At 44.8% G+C, this 20,167-nt stretch overlaps 1 protein-coding gene across 1 annotated transcript in view; it reads left to right on the forward strand.

Moving 5' to 3' along the window:
• The window catches only part of ATP10A (ATPase phospholipid transporting 10A (putative)), a 181,637-nt gene that overhangs the window by 33,180 nt on the left and 128,290 nt on the right, over positions 1–20,167 (forward strand). Inside the window, exon 2 of the mRNA XM_040336320.1 lies at positions 14,525–14,729. Within this exon, the coding sequence (XP_040192254.1) occupies positions 14,525–14,729 (205 nt within the window). The remainder of the gene's footprint in view (positions 1–14,524; positions 14,730–20,167) is intronic.

Raw genomic sequence — 20,167 nt, forward strand, 5'->3', positions numbered from 1 at the left:
AATTGTTATTTTATATAGACAGGTGTTCTAACACCCTTCTATTTTCCAAAACATAGCAGGGTGCCTATGCTTTACCAAAGCAAACATTTCCCGTCTGTCATATTTACTGTTTTATTTTTTGGTTGAGGGGGATAAAAAAAAGTTCTAAATTGAGATTGCCTTAAAAGAGTTCCAGTCCTCCTGTGAGTGGCAAAACAAACAAACTCCAGCAGCTACAAAAACTGTAGATGCTGACTTTTATAAAACAGCCACTCGCCTGTCCCAGGATCCAGTGATATGCTCACCCCAGTTGGTTTTATCCACTGTCTTCTTTCCTCCATGCCAGAATCTTCACTATGGGCACCAGGCTGTGACAGCTGGGAATGCAATCTTCTGGGACCTGTCACAGAAGACTGCAATGGGGGGGAGGAGAACTTGCGCTCCGATCACCTAGGCGGTAAGAGTGGATACCTGACACAATCGGGTACCCACTCATCCAACACCCCCTTCTCAAAAGTGCCAGCTCTTCAAGAGGAGCGGGGGACGAGTCCTTTAAAGTGGAGCTCTGCTTTAAGCAGCCTATACACTGAGAAACGTTTCAGGAACAAAAATCGTTCGCTTCCACCATAGACAGTGTTGACAGGGGAATCGCTCCCTCAAGTCATTGTATTCTCCTGGCGGGGTGAGCAGTCACTGCCGGGAGAAGATGGTGATTTTTTTTTGCTAGCGATTATACTAGCCATTAGCGATAATCGCATGTAAAATGTGGCAAGCTGGTTGTACCCAAGTTGATTAATCAACTTGGTACATTCAGCCTGCCCATGCATGGTTTGAATCTCGGCCGATTCCTGGTGAACCAGCTGACATTCGAACAGTCTGAGAGGGTAATTTTCTTGGTACAAATCATGATTTTACTTTACTTTACTTGAGGTCTCTCTCAAGATTAGCAGCCTTCATCTCTATTTCCAGGGACCTGTTAACTAGGAAGTGACCTACTTTCTTAACCCGAGCACTAATGACTAGATTCTGGTAAATTTTGACCACATAAATTGATGGCTGAATTTGCATGATTCTGTTTAGGAAAGTTCAAGAGACATAAATCGATCTTTAACTGTAGTGGCAAGGAGCAGGATGGCTAATTGTTGCGCAACAAAATTCTAATGCCGCCTACACGCGCTCGGAATTTCTGACCAAAAATGTTCGATGGGAGCTTTTGGTCGGAAATTCCGACCGTATGTCGGCTCCATCGGATATTTTCTGTCGGAAATTCTGACAACAAAAATTTAGAGCTGGGTCTCAAATTTTTCTGACAACAAAATCCATTCTCATAATTTCCGATCGTGTGTAGCCAATTCCAACGCACAAAATTCCATGCATGCTCTGAATAAAGTACGAGACAAAAATGCTTGGTCTGGTAAAACTAGCGTTCGTAATTGAGATGGCACATTCGTCACGCTGTAACAGACTGAAAAGCGCGAATCGTCTCTTGCCAAACTTCTACTAACGTGACTGGTATTAAACTTCCCTTTTCTAGTGCTGTCGTACGTTTTGGACTTCACCGCGTTTTTTGTGTACATGCAAGACAAGTTTGAGCCAACCTCCGTCGGAAATTTATCCACGGTTTTGTTGTCTGAATGTCCGATCGTGTGCATGCGGCATTACTGTGAATGTGCTTGTTAACCCTTAACCCTAAACAAAAAATAAACCTGTTTTAATAAATCTAGGATTTTATTTGTGTACCAGGGTTAGATGAAATTGTAAGCTTTTGAACAAAATTAGACTAAATAATGGCAAGATGGAATGCTCAGACTTATTTTTCAAAATTTTCATACAAACATGAACAAAACTCTACTAGTGTATGGTCCGCTTCAGTTTTTAGAACCATTGATTTAACTTGGGCAGCAAGTAAGGGTTAAAAAGACTTTTAGGTGTGTGTGAGAGTGATATCTATCTCCATATGTTTGAGCCAGGAAATATGTTGTTTACAATAGGAGATGCTGGGATTTGACCAGCAATGGTTGGGTAGTAGTGACATCATCGCCAGACTTGAAATATTATTCTTGCAGGCACAGCACCTAAAGAGGAGGGATCAGTTGGGTGCCCTAGGTCTGTTTCTATTGAGGTAACTTTGCGTCAAGAACTACATCTCCCAAGAGCCCTTTCCTTAAACACTGTGTGTGTGTGTGTGTGTGTGTGTGTGTGTGTGTGTGGGGGGGGGGGGGGGGGGGTGTAGGCTCTTGGAAGTCTACGCAGCAGCATTGCTTTGCTAAAAGCAATATGTTCATACATAAGCTGTGACAGTATTGACTATTCTATCTGCTAAACCCAGTGTTTCTCAACTCCAGTCCTCAAGGTGCCCCAACAGGTCATGTTTTCAGGATTTCCCTCAGATGAAAAGGCAGTGAAACTGATCAAATCGCCTGTGCAAAATAATGGAAAGCCTGAAAACATGACCCGTTGGGGCGCCTTGAGGACTAGAGTTGAGAAATGCTGTGCTAAACTGTTACCTTCTTTTTCTTATGTAGAATGTTAACGAGACTGTAAACCAGGGGGGAGTTATGGGGGTTCTGTAGCCTAGCGGAGGAGAACTCGGGCAGAAATTGCCGCACAGTAATTGCAGCTTAGTCAGTCCACAGCAGGAAGTTAGGTACTCTCTAGATTTCTGTTATTTGTCTTGTACTTTTGTGGAGTTTCTAAAGGGATAAAACATAGAAAAGTGTGCAGATATATGTATTACTTAATTTTACCAATCCAACCCGTGCGTTTGTTTTTGGAAAGGGTCAGGAGCTTTTTTTTTTCGCATTACCGTGTCGACACCTCTTAAAATGCAAAACACGTTAAATGCATGTTAAAGGGGTTGTAAAGGTACAAATTTGTTTCCCCCCTAAATAGCTTCCTTTACCTTAGTGCAGTGCCTGTCTGTAACCCCACACCGTAATGCCAGGCTTTCTCTCTGGTGTGGAGTGTCGTGCTCGCCCCCTCCCTTGAGGGGGCGAGCAGGAGAGTCGGGACGCTCTCTACGTTGCAGATAAAGGAGCTGTGTGTTAGCGGGCGTCCTGACTCTTGCTCGCCCCCTCAAGGGACACCAGGGAGAAAGCCTTGCATTACGGTGTGTAGTCACAGACAGAAGAACAGGAAGTGAGGATTTCTCAGAAATAAGGACATTTAAATGCAAAATGGAAGGATGAGGTAAGTGAAGGAGGACTGCACTAAGGTAAAGGAAGCTATTTAGGGGGGAAAAAAAATTGCCTTTACAACCCCTTTAAAAAAAGAAAAGGCAAAACATGCCGGGGAAATACATCAACTGCAGCTTCATAGATGTGAACCTAGCCTTGGGGAAGGTACTTGTGTACTTGCTGTCCTCTTGTTGACAACGGCTCATACCTCCCTATAGCATCTGCATGAATTGTTTGGATGTTGGTTAAAGTGGTTGTATAGTCCTTCTTTTTCCTTTCTTTTACTTTTTACCTACAGGTAAGCCTATAATAGGGCTTACCTGTAGGAAAAAAAAATCTCCTAAACCTTTTATGGTTTAGGAGATATTCCCCTCGCAATGAGCCGCTGACTGCAGCGGCGCATGCGCACATTGGATTCTCGGCTTAAGGCCCGGCAGACGCCGGACCTTGCCGGAAAGAAGTCTCCCGCCTGCATGCACGGGAGTGACATCGCGGCTCCAGCCACTTGCATCTCTGGAGCCGCGATACCCGGAAGACGCACCGAGGCAACATGTCGGCTACCTCGGCGTGGACCCAGGTGAGTGTCCGACGCCTCGTTCTAAGGTAAGTATTTCATAATGAGCTAGTATGCGGCGCATACTAGCTCATTATGCCTTTTGCCCTTTACTGGGGTAACAACAAAAAAATTGTCAGCGGGTATACAACCGCTTTAAGCACCTAAATGTTATTTTGTTTTTACTCCTAAAGATACATTTTAATGACCAGAATGCGTAATTAACGATGAAACTTTTATTTTATTTTTGTTGGTGATAACAATCTACAAATTGTATATGAATGTGTATATCGTGGGAAGCCATGGCCAGATGTTGTTCAGCTGTGCAGATCAAATGACCTCACCTCATTGTGACTCGCAGTATGAACAAAACTTGTTATTTGGGAGGAGCAGTTGGAGGCTAAACTCATTGTTGAAGAACATTTTATCTGTAGGCTCGCCAAATAAATCAGCGTTCTGTTAATATTTGAAAACAATAGGTGGAAAGATTAACAGAATTTCAATGTATGTCAGACTCCCAATGGAAATAAATATTTTTCTAATTTCTGGAATGGCTTTTGTGTGTTATGTGCCCTTCGCAGATGCTTCAGAAAACGCCTCTGATTTGCACTGCTTTGTGCTGGGCCTCATTTTGAGCTTTCCAAACTAATTTGGCAATGTGCACAGAAAACCTCCTAAGTGTGTGTGTGTGTGTGTGTGTGTGTGTGTGTGTGTGTGTGTGTGTGTGTGTGTGTGTGTGTGTGTGTGTGTGTGTGTGTGTGTGTGTGTGTGTGTGTGTGTGTGTGTGTGTGTGTGGTTTCTTCTCTCTTTTTTTTTTTTTTCTCCTGTGTTCCCATGAGTAATATTTCCCTTGGTGGGAATCGTGAGACAGGCATGCTAGTATACGTTAACCCTCTTCAGGCTTGGCATTGTGACATGGCATGAAATAAAGAACCGTTTTGTTTTTGATGACCAAATTCTACAAGTCGGTTCATCAAGTGATGGTTTAATGAATAAAATTCCCTCTGTTCCTCTTTTAGGCAAGTTTGTTATTCATACATGATTTATTTACAAGGCTACACCTTGGTTCCTAGGTTTATAGTGGTATTGCTTGTATTACTTCCAGTTTTCAGTGCCCTGTTGTCTTTTAGTCCTGCGGTTTTGCTATTTATTTATTTTATGAACCTTCTTTTTTTTTTTTTTTTATCGATGTGTTTTTGTAACTATGTTGTGTATAAAAAATACTTTAAAATCTTCTTTTCTTTTCTCTCCCCCCCCCCTGCCAAAAAAAGCTGATAAAAAGCCTGTGTGCGCATGGGTACATAGGATAACATGCTGGGGAGTTTACTGGCTGCAGAAAAAACACCTGAAACCAAAAACAGCAGCTGTAAAAACATCAAGTGTGCATGAGGCCTTAAAGGGGAGGTTCACCCTAAAAACGACTTTCTAGTATTACATTGGCCCCCCACTGTACATCTCTTCTCTGCTGTCCCGTCTGGTGTGCTTGTCTCGACTGTAAAGTGTGGGAAGAGGGTGTACCCCTTTACGGAGGATAGACAGGAGGATCCGTTCGCCCGTGTACATTAAGTGTCTGAAGAGAGAGCAGTTTTGGTTCAACATGCGCCATTGCGCCAATACTGCTGTCTTGTGGAGGAAGTGACCTTCCCTTCCCTTCTCTTCCCCCCAAAGACACATGATCACATTACCTTGAAGGTCTGTGTCCTACATTGGGAAAGTTGTTAACATTTTTTTAACTCTGCCATGGCTACAATACAATTATGCCTATTATGTTTTTTTTTTTATGCTGTACATACCTTGGTACAGCTAATTCACCCGTGGCTTCCGGGTTGCGAGTCCTGCGGGAGTGGGCGTTCCTAACATGCTGGTGATTGACGTGATGACCAAAAACGAGCTCCCCCCGTCGCGTAAGCTGCGTCACGATTGGCGAAAGGAGCCTTTCGGCAATCGTGACGCAGCTTACGCGACGGGGGGAGCTCGTTTTTGGTCATCACGTCAATCACCAGCATGTTGGGAACGCCCACTCCCGCGGGACTCGCAACCCGGAAGCCACGGGTGAATTAGCTGTACCAAGGTATGTACAGCATAAAAAAAAACATAATAGGCATAATTGTATTGTAATGTGGGGGGCCAATGTAATACTAGAAAGTTGTTTTTAGGGTGAACAGGACAAATGGAGGGGGTGAATCTCCCTAATAGGGGCACCTACAGCAGTAAAAACTGACAGGTATTCGAATCCATCTCCACTCTATCCAAAATTAAAACTATTTTCTCTTTTCGTCCATGGACGGACACTGCTCCTTAAATCTCGACTTGTGGGTTATGTTGCTGTTCTATAGGAGAGGACTAGGCAGAACATGTTGGATATTTAAATACATGTTACTTTAAACGGAGTTGAACAGCCCCGCTCAGGGGGCGGTCCCTCCAGACATAACCCTCCGCCCTGCAGTCAGCAGCTCAGTGTTTTTTTTTTTTTTTTTTTTTCCCTGGGTCCTGAGGATTTTTTTTATTTTATCAACTGTCGGCCTGGGTGAACAGGCTGGATAATATAGATCCTTGTAGTCCCCCCAGTCCGGCCATCGAGCGTGAGCAGGCCTTAGCTACGCGCTGGGTCGGCCACAACATATCCCATGGCTCCAGTGGTGGAGCTATATGCTCCAGGGTTCACATATGACCGGACTGCTTGCTGTCTCAGTCACAGTGGACCGGGCCGACAGCTACTCCGTACTACTCGGTTGAAGGTCAGGAACGCACCAGCAGGTCCTCGCAGGGATGGCAAGTACAGTTCCTCCTGCCTCGGCAGGATGCAACAGCTGGGCATTCCCAGGATGGGGGTTCTCCGGTCCTCCTTTTCCTCTCCCTCTGTCACCCTTTTTCCTCCTTCCCTTGCGGGGCTCGCTGCGACTGGGGTGTACCTTTTGTGGGTCTCCAGGTCCTAGTTATGGTCTGTGGGGGTGTCCATGCCGGCGCTCTGTGGGGGGTAGTCTTTTTAGTGGGAAGCCTCCACCGCAGCCTTCTCGCCCACATCGCTGTATTTGGGCGCCATTTTGGTAGCGCCAACACCATTTTTCTGTGGCCTGTGATTATTGAATTTCCTATTGGCGGACATTTTGCCGTGGCCACGCTGTGACGCAAGTCGTCATTGCAGGTGAACATTTTCTTGTGGTCCGCGCCCTTTTCTCTGAGGTGTTTCGGCAGCCATTCTGGAGTGGATTTTGGCCTCTTGTGCTGGACTTGCTTCCTGGATAGAGCGAACGGTGCAATTCACCTCACATGATTTCCCCAGACACACGCTGTGTGTGTGTGTGTGTGTGTGTGTGTGTGTGTGTGTAAAAGGAGAGCGGGCAGCGGTGCTGAACAGATTCTGACTGGATGGCAAGTCCCCCTGGGTAGCCCCCTGGTCTGTGCAGCATAGGAGGGTGGATGTTTTTGTCTTGGCTACATCCCTAAAGGCTGTCGGTGGGCAACATGGAGTCAGTGGCTGACCTTTCTTCCCCCAAACATTCCTGAGGCCTGTCTCACTGTTTGCGTCGGTGTTGGGTCCACAAAAGGGCCTGGCGGTCTCGTCGGCCACCATTTCTTGGTGGATCAGGCAGTCCGTCATCGAGGCCTACGCCCTTAAGGGGCCCTCCCTTTCCTGTTACGGCGCATTCGACCAGGGTTATTGGTGCCTCCTGGGCTTTACGACATCAAGCGTCTGTCTCACAGGTGTGTAGGGCCGCGACTTGGTCGTCCGTTCACATATTTTCCAAATTTTACAAGGTTGCTGTGAGTGCTACTTTTGATGCTTCCTTCGGCTGCAAGGTTTTGCAGGTGGCTGTTTTTTTTTAAATCAAAAATAAGTTTATTGTATCAATACAAACATATAACCATATAACCACTAGCCGACCGCGCACCGTCATTATACGGCGGCAGGTCGGCTCTCCTGGGCGAAAGCCCGTAGCTATACGTCCGCTCTTCGAGCGGCCACTAGGGGGCGCGTGCGCGCCGCAGGCGCGCGCACGCTCCCCCCGCTCGCCCCCGACTCCCGTGCGTGTGCCCGGCGGGCGCGATCGCTGCCGGGCACACGCGATCGCTCGTTACAGAGCGTGGAGCGGGAGCTGTGTGTGTAAACACACAGCTCTCGGTCCTGTCAGCGGAGGAAATGCTGATTTTCTGTTCATACAATGTATGAACAGAAGATCAGTGTTTCCCCTAGTGAGGCCACCCCTTCCCCGCCCCCTAGTGTTAACCCCTTCACTGCCAGTGGCATTTTTATAGTAATCCAATGCATTTTTATAGCACTGATCGCTATAAAAATGCCAATGGTCCCAAAAATTTGTCAAAGTGTCCGAAGTGTCTGCCATAATGTCGCAGTAACGAAAAAAAAATCGCTGATCACCGCCATTACTAGTAAAAAAAATATATTTATAAAAATGCCATAAAATACCCCCTATTTTGTAAACGCTATAACTTTTGCGCAAACCAATTAATAAACGCTTATTGCGATTTTTTTTTTACCAAAAATATGTAGAAGAATACGTATCGGCCTAAACTGAGGGAAAAAATTTTTTTTTATATATTTTTGGGGGGATATTTATTACAGCAAAATGTAAAAAATATTATTTTTTTTCAAAATTGTCGCTCTATTTTTGTTTATGGCAGCCAAAAAAATAAAAACCGCAGAGGTGATCAAATACCACCAAAAGAAAGCTCTATTTGTGGGAAAAAAGGACGCCAATTTTGTTTGGGAGCCACGTCGCACGACCGCGCAATTGTCAGTTAAAGCGTCGCAGTCCCGAATCGCAAAAAGTGCTCTGGTCTTTGACCAGCAATATGGTCCGGGGGTTAAGTAGTTAAAGTTGCAACTCCTCCGTTGAGCTCTGTTTGGGTGAAGTTTTTTCATTGCTGTTCCCACCGTGTGTGTGTGTGTGTGTGTGTGTGTGTGTGTGTGTGTGTGGTTTGTGTGTGTGTGTGTGTGTGGTTTGTGTCTGTCCATGGAAGAAAAGATAAAATATTTTTTTTTTTTTTTTTTTGTACTCACCGTAAAATCCTTTTCTCTGTTGTCCATGGACGGACACAGCACCCACCTCTCCTCCTTTTTAAAGCGGTGGTTCACCCTTAGGGTCCTTTCACACTAGCGGACCGTTCGTCCGCTCATTACAAGTCCGTTAACGGACTTTTAATGAATCCCTATGGGATCGCGTCTGTTAGCGGATGGAGCATCCGCTTTTCCGAACGGAAAAAACCCTATTTTTCTTCCGTTCGGCGGAACGGATCGGATGCAGACGGACAGACGCTTCCCACAATTGCCTGGAGTAGGACTCGGCTCTTCACGGCGCTAGTACGGCGCCTGCGCACAGACTAGGAGCTGACTGCCGCAGCGCCGTGAAGAGCCAAGTCCTATTTTGGCTATTTTCGGGAAGCGTGACGCGCACTAGCCGGCCGTCAATCTTGTTCCCCTCTGCCTAGGAACGCCTACTCCCTCGCGGGGAGTCTGAAACGTAACTCCGGGATTAAACTGTGAGTATGGCCCAAAAAAAATAAAATAAAGGCATACTGTAGCTCGCGCTAGTATGCTGGATGACATGGTAGAACATTTTTTTTTTTTTTTTTATTTTTATTTTTTTTTTAGGGTGAACCCCCGCTTTAAGTTTTTTGTACTGCTTTTTAAGAAAGGAGCTGCTGACTGCAGGGAGGAGGGACCCCTCTGGGTGGGGCTGTTGAACTCTGTTTAAAGTAACATGTATTTAACAATCTAACATGTTCTGCCTAGTCCTCTCCTATAGAACAGGCACATAACCCACAAGTAGGGGTGCAAGGGATCAAAAAACTCACGGTTCGGATCGTTCCTCGGATCATTTTTCGGATTGGCAAAAAAATAAAAAATTCTCCCCCACTGTAATACCCACATCTCCCCCCCCCCCCCCCCACCCCTCCTCTCAGTAGTACCGACAGACACTCCCCCCCCCCCCCCCCTCGGGCAAGACACCCCCCCCCCCTCAGGTAGCACGGACACTCCTAGCGTGTGTCCCACGAGTGCGGGCTCCTCCGTGGGTGTGAACAGAGGGGGGCCGCCGCCGGGTGTACCAAGATGGCCGCGGCTCCGGAGGTAGGCCGAAGCCGCGGCCATAACGTTAGGAAAGGAGCTAGCTCCGGAGCCACGGCAATCCGCGGATCACAGTGTGTTCCGATCTGAAAGTGGTGACCCGTTCGGATCACGGATCAACTGTGATCTGTTGCACCCCTACCCACAAGTCAAGATTTAAGGAGCTGTGTCCGTCCATGGACGACAGAAAAGGATTTTTTTACGGTGAATACAAAAAATCAAATTTTTGCCTTGGTTATACTTTAAACCACACATAACATAATGGTATTAAAGTTGTGAATTTTGCTGCTTTTATATGGGTAAAACGAAGCAATTTAGGTCACGCGTAGACAATCAGTCTGCATTTTTAGTCCGTATCTTTGTTTCTGAGATGCACATTTATTGTATTCGTAGACCAGAGATGAGATTATTATAAAAACATACACAGGATGCCTACCATTCACTGTATTCCTATTTTTGGCATCCTGTTTTGCCATTTCGAAAAATCAAAATAATCAAATACTTCAGTTTTCACATGTAACCTAATTATTTATTTTGTTTGTGCCTGCAGTTTACTGCTAAATTTAAATTTTGTAAAGGTATTTTACATCTATTGCGATCACTTTGTTTTTCAGTTCACCTCCTTGATTCTACATGGCCACTTAAATCTTCTGTTGGGCCCACTCGTGAGCAATGCACTCTTTTTTAATCCCTTTGGATATGCAGGGTGCGGCATGGTGAACAGACATGGTTGAGGCTTTGTGGCACTGAGGGGGTATCTTGGCGACCTTGTTGGATCTAGGAGGAAGGAAAAGATGTTATTTAAAAAAAAAAAAAAGCAAGTGTGACACTGTAAACATGTGGTTGCATTTTATAGGGTCTGTTGGGGGCATTTTTCGCTTCAAGCCTGTTGCCCATTCTGATCTAAATTATGGGAATGTAAAATCTGCTAGAAAGAAGTCAAATGCACCTGTCACTACATTCGAAACGATCTCCAAACCGATGAAAACGGGCCGAAGTCCAGTTTCATCGGTCCTGGGAGACCTGGACGGGAGAGGGGAGGGGGATGTGAATTGTGCACTTTACAGAAGCTGTGTATGTCTGCAAGCTAGTGCACAAGATATGTAAATAACCTGTCACTCAAGCAAGGACTTTGGTCTTTATCTGGAAGTCTGTTTTATTCCACTGAACAATAAAAAGAGGATTGCTCAGCACTGGATTAACTCTGTGTGGCAAGACTGGGCACAGATGATAGAAAAACGTATTCTCTACATTGTGACATAAAAAAAAATTGTGGTAGTGTGAACCGGCACTTAGAAGTTTTGTTTAGAAAAGAGATTTTTTAATACAGAGCCTTTTAGATTTTCACCTCTCCTGCGGTCAAAAAGGAGCATTGATTTGTCTCCATTGCAGTCCCAGAGGAGTCGGGGCATCAAAGCCCCGCACTTACCCCATCTAGAAAGAGGGCGGGCAGCATGTCCAGCTTTTTTTTTTTTTTTTTCCCTTTCATTTTTGGTCTTGATTAAATGCTAGCTACAGTGGGGGGGGGGGGACATTTTCTAAACAAGGATGCTGCACAGAACAGGTGCTTGTAATCGTGGATACTGAAACTTGATTTGGTGAAACTTGTATTACTAGAAAGGCTCAACAGCTGTATATACTTTGTCTGCCGTTAAGGAAGTTGGCGCCACTGTTGCACACCGTTTTTGCTTGGGTTTTCTGTTGCGTTGCTAAAATGATTGGAAATATAGAGAATATGTTTTTGTAACTTTTGATATTTTTACTTAAAGCGGTAGTTCACCCTCACTGACATGATTTTACCATCGAGACAGGCATTGTAGCGCGAGCTAAAGTATGCCTGTCCCGATTTTTTTTTTTTTAACCCCGGACTCACAGTGTAATCGTACATTATAGATTTCGGCTCCCGCGGGGAATGGGCGTGCCTATGGAGAGGGAGGATGATTGACGGCCGGCCCTGGCACGTCACTCTCCCCGAAGACAGCCGGAGTAGGTCTCGGCTCTTCACGGCGCCTGCGCACAGGCTATGCGCAGGCGCCGTGAAGAGCCAAGCCTATTTCCGGAGAAGCGTGACGCGCCAGAGCCGGCCGTCAATCATCCTCCGTCTCCATAGGCACGCCCATTCCCCGAGGGGAGTCGGTATCTTCGATGTACGAGTAAACGGTGAGTACGGGGAAAAAAAAATCGGGACAGGCATACTGTAGCTCGCGCTACAATGCCTGATTTTATGGTAGAACAAAACATTTTTTTTTTTTTTTTGGGTTTATAGGGTGAACCCCCGCTTTAAATTTTTTATTAAACTGTAATGTCTTCAGAGTTGACCATGAGATCATGTTACTATTTGAGATGTAGTTCACTATAAAACATGCAGTTTTTTTTTGTATTTTGGCTGGTGACATATGAACACACAAATTACTGCAATATGCATCTTTTTTGAATGTGCATTTAATAGTGGTATTGGGTTGCCTTTTAGAGTCCCATTGTTGGAGGAGTTATTTATTTGTACGTGATACTAGTGTTGTTGTCTGAACAGGGCACATAGAGAAAAATTATTTTCTTTGTGCCCTTGCACAACACAAACAGAAAAACTTGCGTCTCGGCACATGGTGTATACGAGGACTAAAGTTGAACTCCTCCAGGAAGTCGGCAACTTTGTAAAAAGTGCAGGCATACTATGCATATTGAAAGTGCATGACTGACGCTTTTTATTTTTTATTTTTTTTATTTAACATTGCTGCTATACTTTTTCCTCCTGCCCAGTCACAGAAGCCTTTGCGTTTATGTGAACTCATTCACAAAATCAAAGGCTTCTGTGAATGGGCAGCAGAGGGACAGATATAGCTGCTCTGTGTACCCTTTCTCCTCTAAGGCCAAAGTATCTCAAGTGTAATTCCCAGCAGAGTACTAAAGCTCCCAGATATAGTGTTCCGTCCAGGAGATGTCATGCAGCCCCTTCGACTCCACTCCAGACTACTCGCATGTTAAAGCACTCAAAACCGCGAGTGCCAACAGATACAGCATGTAAACACACAAACAGCTGTGATCGCGGGTGACGTCCTACGTGGCTCCTCCCCCCCTACATGCCATGACATGTAGTGTCATGGCAACCGCTCATCTACCAAAGTTAACAGCGGGACATCTGCGTGTCTTCCTGCCCCACGCTGATGAAGTCCCAACCCATACTGATGTAACGCGTACGGGGGAGGAGCCACGTAGGACATCACCCCCGGTCACAGCTGTTTGTGTGTTTACATGCTGTATCTGTTGGCACTCGCGGTTTTGAGTGCTTTAACATGCAAGTAGTCTTTTATATGTTCTTAACTCCATTAAACTGCCAAACCAGAGAGCACTAGATTACCTTTTTTGTTCATATGGTGGAACTGCAGGATCAGATTTACATTTGATGATTGCTGATATAACAGCCACCCTTCTGACGAGTGGGATTAGGATCTTCATATTGTGATTTTATGCCTTGTGACCTATTGTAGGTCGAATCTGTGAGGTGAGAGGCCATCTTGTGTGTGGTGGAGGATATCTGGTCACCTTTATTTACCTTCACTGCATCCTGTGAATCATTTGAGCCTTTTTTCACATGCACATACGTAGGGCCGAAACAACTAATCGATTATGAATTTTAAAGCGGCGTTCCAACCACAATTAGCATTTTTTAAATGTATGTCCTTTCATCCTGCGTTTTTATAATATAAATCCGGTCACTTACTATTTTACAATCCGCCGCCGATCCGCATAGATATTCAAAAAAGATAGTTTATAAAACTATGTCTACACCGCTGTCATTTTGCTTGTGGGCATTGTGAAGCCCACAAGCACTTCCTGGAAGTCTTTGATGGGGAGTGATAATTGGACAGCGCACTGCATCCTGGGAAATGACACACATTTCCCAGGAGCATTAGAGGGAGATGTCAGAATCCTAGGTGGTTTCAAAGGCAGATTTTGTAGGACCGCATAGCAACAGGCATTTCCAGATGAGTAAAAAAAAAATTTGTTTTTTTTTTTTTTTATTTATAGGTTTAATGAGCACAATGAAAAAAATTTGGGATGGAAACTCCACTTTAACTGACCCTTTCCAAAAACAGAGGCACAAAAATGCATTTATGTGAACATGTTTCATAGGAACCTATGTTAAAAAATGTCCTTGCATCTCTGCAAAATGCACCAAAAAAAGCATTCGTGTGAATCGAGCCTTAATGGGCACAGGTCAGTTTACATCCACCTGTCCATAGGGCTTCATGGATCTTCTGATCAGGCTTACAGGTGGCCGCTAGCGTCCGCGTCCGTCGGGATCCGCTTTTGCGAAGGAAGAAACCCTATTTTTCTTCCGTTCGGCGGAACGGATCGGATGCAGACGGACAGACGGTCCGTCTGAATCCGATCCCCCATAGGGGAGAGCGGAGCAGAGACAGGGCGGTCTCTGCACTGTGTGCGGGGACCGCCCTATCTGCCGACAGCTCAGCGGGGATGACGGAGGATCCCCGCGGACACAGAAACGGTCCGCTCCGTGTGAAAGGACCCTTACCTTGTCTTGATGAAGGGAACCACTATACTTTGGAAACATATTAAACACGGATTTATGCAGACACACACGGTAATAAATGCAAAAACTTTTGATGAAAAAATTGTGCTTGCAATGGTTCCTCCTCAATTAAAATAAAAATAAAAATGGACCCAAATAGTTCTTAAGACTTATTGTTTGTTCTACTGTGTTTTCTTTAGGATTGGGCGAAAGTATGTGGAAAGATACTGGAAAGAAGTACAAGTTGGTGATTTTATCCAGCTACGCTGCAATGAGATCATCCCTGCTGATATACTGCTGCTCTCCTCCAGTGACCCTGACGGGCTATGTCACATAGAAACTGCCAATCTGGATGGTGAAACCAATTTGAAACAAAGACAAGTAGTGAAGAAATTCTCTGAGCTGGTAAGCATAAACTGTTTTGAGGACAGTAGACTTGAAGTGATTGTAAAGGCTCTTTTATTTTATTTTAATATATATACGCACGCCCAGATCCTCCTCTTTTCAGGTCCCTCCCTCTCTCCTTTTTGAGTGCCCCTCAGCCAGCATCTTGCTACAGGGGGCACCCAAGCAGAGTCAGAGCTTTGTGTATCCATTTAGACACCGAGCCCTGACCTGGCCCCCGCCCCCTCTTTCCCCTTTTCCCCACATGGAGTAACGAAGTAGATGGCACATCAACTTAAAGTATGTTTAACCTGTTTATGCCTGAGGTTTTAATTTCCCACAGCACTACTGTTCAAATAATGGAACTTCAGGCATTAATGGGTTAAAGTGATAAAACATGGTAGAATGCATGCATTACAGAGAAGTAATATACACTAGATTACCAAAAGCATTGGGATGCCTGCCTTTTATACGCACATGAATGTTAATGGCATCCCAGTCTTAGTCTGTAGGGTTCAATGTTGAGTTGGCCCACCCTTTGCAGCTATAACAGCTTCAACTCTTCTGGGATGGCTATCAACAAGGTTTAGGAGTGTGCATGGGAATGTTTGACCATTCTTCCAGAAGCACATTTGTGAGGTCAGGCACTGATGTTGAGCGAGAAGGTCCGACTCTGTCTCCACTTTAATTCATTCCAAAGGTGTTCTATCGGGGGGTCTATTGAGGTCAGGACTCTGTGCAGGCCTGTCGCGTTCCTCCACCCCAAACTCTCTCATCCATGTCTTTATGGTCCAAATCATTTGGTGGATGAGGGGGGGGGGGGGTATGGTGTGGTGGTTGATTTTTAGGGGGTTGGACTGGGCTCCTCTTTTTCCAGTAAAGGGAACTTATAAGGTGTCAGCATACCAAGACATGTTGCACCGTTTTATGCTCCCATCTTTGTGTGAACAGTTTGGGGATGACCCCTTCCTGTTCCAGCATGTCTACGCACCAGTAAGGTCCCTAAAGACATGGATGAGTGAGTTTGGATTGGAGGAACTTGACTGGCCTGACCCTATAGACCAGGGATCCTCAAACTACGGCCCTCCAGCTGTTGCGAAACTACACATCCCATGAGGCATTGTAACACTCTGACATTCACAGACATGACTAGGCATGATGGGAATTGTAGTTCCTGAACAACTGGAGGGCCATAGTTTGAAGACCCATGCTATAGACTCTAATTCATCCCAAAGGTGGAGACTGCGAGCCAGGCCTTCTTGTCCACAACAGTGCCTGACCGAGCCCTGACCTGGCCCCCGCCCCCTCTTTCCCCTTTTCCCCACATGGAGTAACGAAGTAGATGGCACATCAACTTAAAGTATGTTTAACCTGTTTATGCCTGAGGTTTTAATTTCCCACAGCACTACTGTTCAAATAATGGAACTTCAGGCATTAATGGGTTAAAGTGATAAAACATGGTAGAATGCATGCATTACAGAGAAGTAATATACACTAGATTACCAAAAGCATTGGGATGCCTGCCTTTTATACGCACATGAATGTTAATGGCATCCCAGTCTTAGTCTGTAGGGTTCAATGTTGAGTTGGCCCACCCTTTGCAGCTATAACAGCTTCAACTCTTCTGGGATGGCTATCAACAAGGTTTAGGAGTGTGCATGGGAATGTTTGACCATTCTTCCAGAAGCACATTTGTGAGGTCAGGCACTGATGTTGAGCGAGAAGGTCCGACTCTGTCTCCACTTTAATTCATTCCAAAGGTGTTCTATCGGGGGGTCTATTGAGGTCAGGACTCTGTGCAGGCCTGTCGCATTCCTCCACCCCAAACTCTCTCATCCATGTCTTTATGGTCCAAATCATTTGGTGGATGAGGGGGGGGGGGTATGGTGTGGTGGTTGATTTTTAGGGGGTTGGACTGGGCTCCTCTTTTTCCAGTAAAGGGAACTTATAAGGTGTCAGCATACCAAGACATGTTGCACCGTTTTATGCTCCCATCTTTGTGTGAACAGTTTGGGGATGACCCCTTCCTGTTCCAGCATGTCTACGCACCAGTAAGGTCCCTAAAGACATGGATGAGTGAGTTTGGATTGGAGGAACTTGACTGGCCTGACCCTATAGACCAGGGATCCTCAAACTACGGCCCTCCAGCTGTTGCGAAACTACACATCCCATGAGGCATTGTAACACTCTGACATTCACAGACATGACTAGGCATGATGGGAATTGTAGTTCCTGAACAACTGGAGGGCCATAGTTTGAAGACCCATGCTATAGACTCTAATTCATCCCAAAGGTGGAGACTGCGAGCCAGGCCTTCTTGTCCACATCAGTGCCTGACCTCACAAATGCACTTCTAGAAGAATGGTCAAACATTCCCATAGACACTCCTAAACTTTGTGCACGGCCTTCCCAGAAGAGTTGAAGCTGTTATAGCTGCAAAGGGTGAGCCAACTCAATACTGAACCCTACTGATTAAGACTGGGATGCCAATAAAGTTCATGTGCGTGTAAAGGCAGGCGTCCCAATACTTTTGGTAATATAGTGTACAGTATATACATGTATGCATACATATTTTGTCTTTTACAAATGCTGTTTTTAAATCTGTTTCCATACATAAGACAATGGCTGTGCATGGCTAACTCAGCCAACAAATAATCTGTCTAACATGAACTTCATTTATAGAATGTAAGTTTGCACATTTGTACCCATTTGGTTAAAAATGGAGGGGATTTCTGTTGGCCTGAATCAAGTGTTCTCTGATCTCTGCAGGCATGTTTTCTTTTTCCATAGCCATTTTTTTTTTTTTTTTTTCTCTCCTCTCCATTCATTTAGTTTTCTATCCCAAAAGACTTTTTCTGGACTGATAAGTTTGTCAGCATTGCTTTTTGAAGTGAAATACTCCAAGTTAATGAGTGATGAGTAGTGTAGACATGAGGGCAGGGAACATTTTGTTACCTGCTGCTTTTAGGGAGTAGTCCGTAATGGGTGCTTTGTAACTTTCAAAATAAAGCCGCTGTGCACAGCAGGTACCCGTAACCTGCAACAATAGTGCCAATACTTTTTCATGACACGCATACACACGTTTCAGGAACCTCACACTGTGAATAAAACACACTCCACACCACGATAACCTTTTAATCTAGTATTGAAGAAATACATTGTATTAAAAGGAGAATGTCTTTCTGTCTTTATGTAGACTATTTCTCTTCCACATGAGTATCGGTGGAGCATGTGAAACAAAATTAAGTTGTACCTATCACATATTTCATATAACTAAGCCTGTTGTACTCTACTCGGCTTAAAGCAGAACTCCGTGGGAAACCCCCCCCCCCCCCCCCATGTCCTTGATGCTGGTCTTTTACCTTCACCAGCTATGCCATCCATCATCTTCTGAGCTCTGTAGTTCCTCTGCAATAGCCTGCTTATCGTGCTGAAAAAAAGTTGCTGCCCTTTGATAGCCTGTTTGTAAGACCGCTGGCTGCTATTTCTCATGTACCCTCAGCCAGTGGTCGTCACTTCCCACTAGTAGTTCTCTCAAGCAAGCATGGACTTCTACTTCTGTCCCTGCTTGCTGTAGTGGGAGGAGGGGTCTCCCAGCCCCCGGTCTGTACCGCCCATGGAGGGTGGTGTCCTTCTCTTTACTCCGTCTCCCTGCCAGATGGGACCGCACTAAGGCAGGCACAGATGGGCACTGAAGCCACACCTAGGGGCACTGATAAGCAGTGGACTCCGTCCACTGCCAAATATCTGTAGAAGGGATATCCACCATCCCTGCAAAGTTTAGTCATTTTGTATGTCTTGTTTTCAGTGTGACGTTGCATATCACAGAGACCGGAATTGTGGTAATATTGAAGCTTATTGAGATTTCCATACATTAGAGTTACACCATTACTGTGTCATTGATTTTATTAAGTTCGCACATCACTTTTTTGTTTCTCTTGCAGACATTTACCTGTGTCACATGCTGATGTAAAGGTCTCGCTCTCTCGCATGTTTTGGGTGCGGCGCAAAATAACCCTGCATGCTGCATTTTTAATGTGCTTTCATGCAATCTGTAGAGTTCCATGGTAGCATGCCTAAAATGCAATGCACCAAAAACATATTGCACAAATTTGAACCAGCCCTTGAGATCTGCTCCAGTGTCGCCAAAGTACCTGGATTCAACTTGGTATTCACCTTTTGCAATCCCCTTATACTGCAGTGCTCAGACTGGGAGCAAGTTTTGGTGTCCTACGTATGACTAGAGGAAAAAGCTGAGGGTTTTTTTTTTTTTTTTTTTCTTCCTCCAAAATAGTTACTGCTAATGATGCTGAATTGCTGTTACTGTGCACTGTAAAAATCTTAAATATCTATGCTTTTTACAGTGGCTAAGTGGTTGGAACTTCTGCCTAGCAGCACTAGGGTCATTTGTTTGAATCCCAACCACAGCACTAACTGCTTAGAGTTTGTCGGTTTCCTGCGGGTACTGCGGTTTCCTCCCACACTCAAAGGACATACTAGTAGGTCCATTTGCTCCTGTCTAAGGCTAGGTTCACATTCAGGCGGTTTTGTGGTGCATTTTGGAACATGTGTGTGGGTGTTTTTTCTTTCTTTTCTTTTCTTTTCTTTTTTTTTTTTTTTTTTTTTTTCATGTGGGGTTTTGTTTTTTTCCCAACAAACTGTAAATAGCCGTTTGGGCCTTGAGTCATCAGCTGTCAGCGGGGCCTCCTTGTCATTGTTCACTTTTTTGGTGCAGGTCCATTTGAAGTCTATTACACGCAAAACGCAATCTGCTGTGGGGAAAATGTCTGACCCTTTCCAAAAATGCAGTGGCTTGAACATGTGAACTTGTCCCATAGGAAACTATGCTAAATGGACTGTAAACACCCTAAAGACCCTAGTATGTGTATGAATGCAAGTTGGGGACCTTAGATTGTAAGCTTCTTTAGGGTAGGGACTGATGTGAATGTACAATATACAGTGGGGATCGAAAGTTTGGGCACCCCAGGTAAAAATTTGTATTTAATGTGCATAACGAAGCCAAGGAAAGATGGGGAAATTCTCCAAGGCATCAAATTACAGATTAGACATTCTTATAATATGTCAAAAAAAGTTAGATTTTATTTCCATCATTTACATCAAAATTACAGAAAACAAAAAAATGGCGTCTGCAAAAGTTTGGGCACCCTGCAGAATTTATAGCATGCACTGCCCCCTTTGCAAAGCTGAGACCTGCCAGTATCATGGATTGTTCTCAATTATCGTCTGGGAAGACCAGGTGATGTCAATCTCAAAGGTTTTAAATGCCCAGACTCATCTGACCTTGCCCAAACAATCGGCACCATGGGTTCTTCTAAGCAGTTGTCTAGAAAACTGAAACTGAAAATAGTTGACGCTCACAAAGCTGGAGAAGGCTATAAGAAGATAGCAAAGCGTTTTCAGATTTCAGTATCCTCTGTTCGGAATGTAATTCAGAAATT

Source organism: Rana temporaria, chromosome 2 (genome assembly GCF_905171775.1).
Source record: "Rana temporaria chromosome 2, aRanTem1.1, whole genome shotgun sequence".
Lineage (NCBI taxonomy): Eukaryota > Metazoa > Chordata > Amphibia > Anura > Ranidae > Rana > Rana temporaria.